Below are 7,567 nucleotides of genomic sequence, written 5' to 3'. Positions count from 1 at the left end.
TATTTTGACAAAAACTGAATAATTTGTTTTCAGTATCCAAATTAATTGATGTTTATAAACTGCAGAGCATATTAAGTCAGACATTGAATTAATCAAGCACTTTATTAGAAAAACTCTGAACTCGCACAAAGATAAAATTTTCGATGTTTTTCTTCGTATTAAAAGTTATGGCATGAAAATTCTAGCCTCAATTCTATGAAAAGGGTGTCAACAATTATATCTTCAGAATCAGGATTATTTGATCATTGGTCTTGTTGGACGAGAACAACACTAAAGTATCGATAGCTGTCAGTGTGTCAATTCCGATTGATACGAGTGATAATGATACAATAGTGATACAAGGATTTTTGCTTAGTCAAAGAATTCATCGGGCGTCATTGTTTTGGCTCTAAACACTGGACTCTGAGGTCTGCCCATCAAAGATATCTTTCGCTCAACTGATTTTGCAAACCTCCTCTTATAGCCGTGCACTCGTCTCTGAAATATCAATTTATAGCATGGGATACAAAACAGTTCTTTTTTCTCATGGTCCATGTAGAAATCTTGTGTTCCTGTTGAAATCCACGGCTGGAGGCATTCGTTCACGCAACATTTGAAGCAGCTCAGGTGAACAAAAACTTGTTCAAATGACGATTCTCGGAATTGACTACTTCTCGTTTCAGGTGTCGAAGACGTTGATTCATCATCAGAATTGGAAATGGTTTCAGAATCGCTTTTCTCACGCTCGTCATGTTTTGTATTCGAATCTTTCCCCACAATCTCTTCGTTGCCTTCATTTCGGGCTATTGGTTCTTGTGAGGGTACTAATGGCCGTTGCCAACTTTCGAACACCACAAACAGATCCAAATCTAAGCAAATTGTCAGAACAGTCAAACAGAATCAAATGTATGCAAAACAGTCTTCTTTTTCTTTTAGTTTCTGTTTCAACGAACAAGTCAGCCATATTCTATTACTTGCCAATAATAGAATATGACTGACTTGTTCGGAAGAAAAATTTGTTTAATTATTCAAAGCTTCTTATATTACTCAAAAGTCAGGGATCTTATATTACTCAATTATATTACTCAATGGGAGAACCTCAAAAATGTCTGGTTAAGGTCATTCAATTTAAGGAAGTTGGAGCATTTGCTCACATTTACCTCTAGTGACATCATTCGTGCTAATTTTGAGAGCAATACTGTTTATCATTTTTTTCTGAAGTTCTACGAATGTTATGAGCTACGCAATTAATGTTTAGGTTTTAAAAATCGATCGGTGAGAGTTTTTCCGATGATTCAAGAATCTCCTTAAAGAAAACAAGAAAAATATAAGTCAAAGACACTGTCGATACTGACAAATAGTTCTGAAGATGGATCAAATTTGCAACTGAAAATTTTTGTTCTCAGTATTCGTCATTGAGAGCGACAAGTTTTTATTAGATCGGTTTTATTGCAACTTCCATAAACAAGCAGGCCTTAAGAAATTAGCGGTTGAGCGCATGCCTTATAAAAACAAATGAGTGATTTACTCGAATAGCAGTCCCACGCCGTCAGAATAGTGTAAGTAATTTGCGCCATCTTTTTAATTACTACATTTATACGTTTTTTCTTAAAATAACGTTTTTGTCAAGTGTTTCATTGAAACATCTGAATGAATTAAGGTCACAAACTGCCTCAAACAATAATGAAATTTGTTTTTACGGACATTTTTTTCCCGAAACTCAAAGTTTTAATTTTCAGAGGATTAATTTTTAACCTTTATGTTTTACAACAGTCATCAACTATTTGCAAGTCTTGTTCTAACTGTTCAAAAAACTTCAGTACTTCCAACTGTTTGTCAATGGGGCATTGTACGCAAAAAAAGTATTGCTTGAGTTTTGTGAGAACGTTGGCAGGTCATTCACTTAAAAAGAAAAAGCAGCGAATCCAAAACTGATCTCTACGGTATTCCGGAAAGAATGCCACAACCATTTGAAGAAGAATCTCCGCTTGAGACATATTGTCTTCTGTTTTTTAAAATAAAGTATTATTAGGTTGTCTGATTTTCCCCTGAAACCGAGCTTGATCATCTTTTTGAAAAATAATTTTCGATCGACAGTATACCGGAAATTTTTTTGTCAATAGAGTTTCTAATTAGTTTTGTCAACGACGCAACTGCATCTACGCATCACTAGCTTTTCTTGAAGCCATATTGATATGAATATAAATGTAGAAGCAAAACTACTGAAGCGATTGAAGAGAAGATCTAATGAGGGCGAATCAAAGAATAACAAGAGACACTTGTGATAACATTAGTCAAACTCACAAATAGTAGTTAATTTTCACAAAGCATTAACGTTAAGATTAATTCCAGGGAACTAAACATCAGCAATTTTGTTGGTTTGCATATAATTTTTCATTTCAATGAGGCATCGCTCGAACTATAAAGGATAGAAGATTGAAAAAATGTATACAAGAAGATTCTTTGAAATTGATGCAATTTTTGTGCAAGCCTCTCAGATAAATTCCAAAACGAGAGTTGTTTTTAAAAACACAAACTCAATTAAACAAAATCCATTCCTCAATTGCCGTACAGGAGTATTGTTTTCTATTTTTTGAATGACTCTTAAAACTCGTTTTAGTGCAGTGTCTTAGAAACGAGCTCCAGCTTTTTTGTGTACGTGAAACTTATGAGAAAAAATTCTCCGCCAATTTATGTCAAATTTATAGTTTCATTGCTTTGAAAGCGTTATGCCAAACAATATGGTTGCGCAAGAATCAAGTGTCCTTAATGAGAATTTACAAAGACAGTTGAAACAAAATAGAGCAGCCAAAATAGCAATTATTATCTATCAAGAAGGTACGCTCTGTTGTAATTTTTGCAGCAAGATTAAGCAACCGGAGCTTTTACGCCTGAAATAATCTAAAACCGAAGATGAAATGAAAATTTTGAAAGCAGTTGTCCTTCGAAAAAATTATGAACTCATGTCAAGTGCAGTTAACTAAAGCCACATGGTCAATAACTAAAGCCACAGTGTCAATGGCTACTGCCTTCTATCGAGATCACTTAAAGCGATTGCAATGACATTTTTTAAAAAAAAAATAACCCATTATTCGTCTCAATCTTTAAGGTTTCGGTTAGTAATATTTGAATAACAGATTTACCTAAAAAGTTGTGGCGCCACAACTATTGAATGAAGTATTATTAATAATAGGCGCATATCTTGCCGACCTAACGAGTCGAAAACCGTAAATTTTCCGAAGAAACAAAAATTCTTAGCGGTACTTTTTCAAGATACCGGTAGCGGTCCAGATTTTTAGGAATTTTAAATTTATGCATGCCTTTCTTTCGAGATGCATCAAATTCTTTCATCAGTACTGATTATGCGGGTTTTTTCGTTCCCAAAAAATACCGCTAAAAATGTTTGTTTCCCCAAAAAGTAGACGGTTTTCGACCGGTCTTGTCGCAAGTGCTATTGCCCAAGAATTTTAGCAAAAGACTGAAAAGGATTTGGACAGCAGACTATATTAGCATTAACTCAATAATTAGCTCATCATTAACTTATTAATCAATTGATTAATTAGTTGACCATAATCTGTAGAATCAGCACAACTGAAAAAATTTGATGGATCTCAAAATTAACCTTCTTGAAAAATTCCCTAAAATTTATCTTGAAAAACGCCGCTAAAAATTTCTCGCTGAGGCTCGTTAAGTCCTTTTTGATAAGCGTTTTAGGCTATTTCAGGCGTCACAGCTTTGGTTCTGTATCATAGCTGCAAGAAATACACCAGAGCTTATACGCCATTATTTTAACGAAAAGACGACTTTTTCAATCTTGTTTTTCTTTTTTTTTCGTGAAAATAAAAAATATGCCACACAACTCAAAATTAATCAAATTTTCCGAAAATATTTGAAAAAACCTTTTTTTCAAGTTTTTAAAATTTTTGCTAAATCCGAAAAGTTGCCAAACAACTCAAAAATTATCAAAGTAAAGAAAGAAATCAAATCTCTGTTTTCGTTTTCATTGAGTCTCTTCGTGACGCCCGAAAAACTTCCAAACAAACTCAATCATAAAGAGAAATGATAATCTTGATATATTTGAGCTGTGCCCAGTAGAAGCGACTGGACAAGCTATTCAAATTTTAACTTCTAAATGTGAAGGAACAATTCAAGGTTATTTTGTAGAATAGTAGACAAGTAACCTAAACTGCTAACGTTGATTTTCGGCACTTCCTCCTCAAAATTTTCTTCCTCATAGGGCCAAACGACATATTATTTTATGCTGAGGTTTTAATATTGATCTTTCAAAGAAATCTAGTCATCTGGAAAAAGTTAGACAAACGTTTACAAACTCAAAAATTTCATTTCGTTGAGTTTTTTTGTAGAAAACAACAGTGGTCGATCACTTTAAATTCTTGAATTTTTGAAACGCAGAAATCTCTAAAGTAGTTTTCATTTTAGGTGTAATTCTTGTGTAATCAAAATGTTAAGATTTAGAGTAAGCTTACAGTGAGTCAAGCTTTGAAAGAATTTTTTCCGTGTTGCTTGTTTTTTTGAACATTAAAAATTAAAATCTGCACAAAGTATTATTGCCTTTGGGTCCTACTAGGAACAAATTTTTGAACAGCAAAATTACTGAAAAGTAACCTTATCAATTTCGGCGACTTGTATACTTTTGTAACAAAATAACCTTGTTTGTTCCTCCACCTTTTGAAATTAGCATTCAAATAATTTGTGCCATTGCTTCCGCTAGACACAGTTTAAACATCTCAAGGCTGTCGCCTCTCTTTATCGCTGAATATTGTTTGGCAGATTTTTGGTCGTCACAAAAAAATCAATAAAAACAAAAATAGAAATTTCAGTTTTTCATTACTTTAATAAGACGATCAATCTTGAAATGTTTGGCACGAGAATCCTAAAAACCTGAAAAGTTTGAGCTTTTTCCAAAATGTTTTGCAAAATTTGATCTAGGTTCTTGTTTTTTTCTTGAACTTAGAAAATCTGGCAAACAACTCAAAATTGATCAATTTTTCCCAAAATATTTGGAAATTTTTTTTCAGGTTTTAAAGATTTTCGTGAAATCCGAAAAGTTGCCATACAACTCAAAAATGGTCATCTCATCAAAGTAATGAAATCTCAAATTTCGTTTTTTGTTTTTAATGATTGTCTTCGTGACACCCGAATTTCTGTCAAACAATTTTCAGCGATAAAGAGAAATGACAGCCTTGAGATATTTAATCTGTCTTTAGTGGAAGCGACTGTGCAAATATTCAAATGCTAACCTCAAAAGGTGAAGAAACAAGTCAAGGTACTTTTCAGTAATTCCTCCTCAGAAAATTTTCCTGGTAGGGCCCAAACTCAATAAGATTTTGCACAGAGATTTTATTATTGAACATTCAAAGAAATCTAGCCGCACCAAAAATGTTCATTCAAAACTTGACTCACTGAAACTAAACTATAAATCTTAAGATTCTGATTACACAAGAGTTACACCTAAAATTAAAACAACTTTAGAGGTTATTTCTTTTCTAACTTCAACTGCGTTTCAAAAGTTAGAGAAGCTAAGGTGACCGACCATTGTACCATTGTAGTAATCTATAAAATAGATAACACAAAATAAAATTTCTGAGTTTGTAAAAGTTTGTCTAGTGAGTCAAGCTTTGAAGGGATGCTTTCCGTGTGGCTAGATTACTTTGAAAGATCAATATTATAACTTCTATACGAAATATGATATCGTTTGATCCTACCGGGGAAAAATGTTTGAAAAGGAGTTGCTGATAAGTGAAGCTATCAGTTTCAGGTGACTTGTATGCTATTGTAACAAAATAACATTGTTTCTTCACATTTTTAAGTTAGGATTCAAATACTTTGCACAGTTTAAATATTTCAAGGTTGCGGAAAATTGCTTCTCTTCTTCATTGAATATTGTTTGGCAGATTTTCAGGCATCACGAGGAAACCCAAAGAAAACAAAAACAAAAATTTGTTTTTTTTTAAAAAAAAATTTTCTAAAGTTGATCAATTTTGAGTTCTTCGGCAACTTATCGGATTTCACGAAAAAGTGTTTCTGAAGATTTTTGGAAAATTGGATCAATTTTGTGTTTTTGGAAAGGTTTTCAAGCCACGAAAGCCAGAAGAAAATAGAGTTTTCTTTACTTTTCTAATTTATTGCAAAAAATTTTGATCAATTTTGAGTTGTTTGGCAGATTTTTTGAATTTCACGAAAAAAAGAACAGAAATTTTTTTTTTGTTATAATAGTAACGTAAAGCTCTGGTGTATTTTTTGTAGCGATAAGACGGAACCAAAGCTCTGACGCCTAGCCTTAAACGCTTATTATATCGACTTAACGAGACGGTCAAAACCGCCAATTTTTTTTTGGGGAAACAAACGTTTTGAGCGGTGTTTTTTGGAAATTTTTCAAGAAAGTTTATTTCGAGATGCATCAAATTCTTTCAGTCGTACTGCTTCTTCAGATCATGGTCAACTGGTTCATCAATTGATTACGAGTTAAGGCTGTCATAGTCTGCTGTCTAGATCCTTATCAATTTGTTGGTAAAATTCTTTGGCAATAGCATATGTTACCTGTAGAGGTACATTTCTAACCTGTCAAAATCTGAGAACACACAAAACAGGATCTAGATGACTGCATGCTCTCGTAGCATGTGACGCAATACCACTTGGAGTCAAAGTAGCACACTTGTGACGTCACATTGGGCGAGTTGCTATTTTGTTGGCAGAGAGGGGCATTGTAACACTGTGCGCAGTCTACATGGTAGAGGTTTTTCCCACTGTCTGTGAAGTATTCCTCACCATTGAAGATCTCCTGATTTCAAACAAAGAATAGAAATCGTATAGTAATTGTTCAATCTAGTCTTATTCCAAAATTTTGAATAGTATTTTTTTAGAACAAATAATCATGGACTCACTTTAAAACAGGAGAAACAAAATTTGTAATCATTGCTCATTTCAGCACCAAAGCGGTAAAGAACAAAACAACCCACACAAATTGCTTCAATTTCTTTCCGGTAATGAAACGTAAAACTTTTGTTCTTTATAATATTCATGAAAACTCAATAGCAATACCTTTGCTAAATAGATTAAGTGTTGTATAGCAGCACAAGTTTGCGTCAGAATAATACTAGAGCTGCTCAAATTGCGTCAATGAATACAATTATACGATTGATTGCCCATATTAAGAAATGTTGAAATTCGATCGAAATCAATTCTCATTAAATAATCTATGACAGTTTCATTCTTGATGCTACGCCATTAAAGTCAGTTCTAGATAAATGGAGCCTGGGTTTTTTGTCAACATTTTAAAAGCTTTTCATATACTACTCAATTTAATGCATTATGGTTGCTCAATATGAATGTTAACGACATTTTTGATGTCATATTTTGTAAAACAGTGTTTTTCACATTTTGTTTTCAGATTTTCGATATACGTCATTAAAAATCAATTGCCATTTTAGGCTGAAAGGAGTCATTATGTGAAAAAGTGATTAGTATTTTGAGAAATTCTTTATTTGTACAATGTTGAATGCAGTAGAAATAATAAACAGGCGAGTAGTAATTAATTGTAAGCATTAAGTGGTTTTTGTAATCTGAT

At 33.1% G+C, this 7,567-nt stretch overlaps 1 protein-coding gene across 1 annotated transcript; it reads right to left on the bottom strand.

Moving 5' to 3' along the window:
• On the bottom strand, window positions 1-7,088 carry LOC142341079 (uncharacterized). The gene is made up of 3 exons (XM_075391941.1): window positions 6,885-7,088; window positions 6,562-6,781; window positions 1-848 (listed from the first exon to the last, which is right to left on the bottom strand). The coding sequence occupies exons 1-3, from the start codon at window positions 7,020-7,022 to the stop codon at window positions 352-354; spliced, it is 855 nt and encodes a 284-aa protein (XP_075248056.1). The 5' UTR covers window positions 7,023-7,088; the 3' UTR covers window positions 1-351.
• Window positions 7,089-7,567: the final 479 nt, after the last annotated feature.

The sequence above is a fragment of the Convolutriloba macropyga genome, chromosome 6 (genome assembly GCF_964194025.1).
Source record: "Convolutriloba macropyga chromosome 6, txConMacr16.3, whole genome shotgun sequence".
NCBI classification, from domain to species: Eukaryota; Metazoa; Xenacoelomorpha; order Acoela; family Convolutidae; genus Convolutriloba; species Convolutriloba macropyga.
This window is presented reverse-complemented; position numbering and strand designations above follow the sequence as displayed.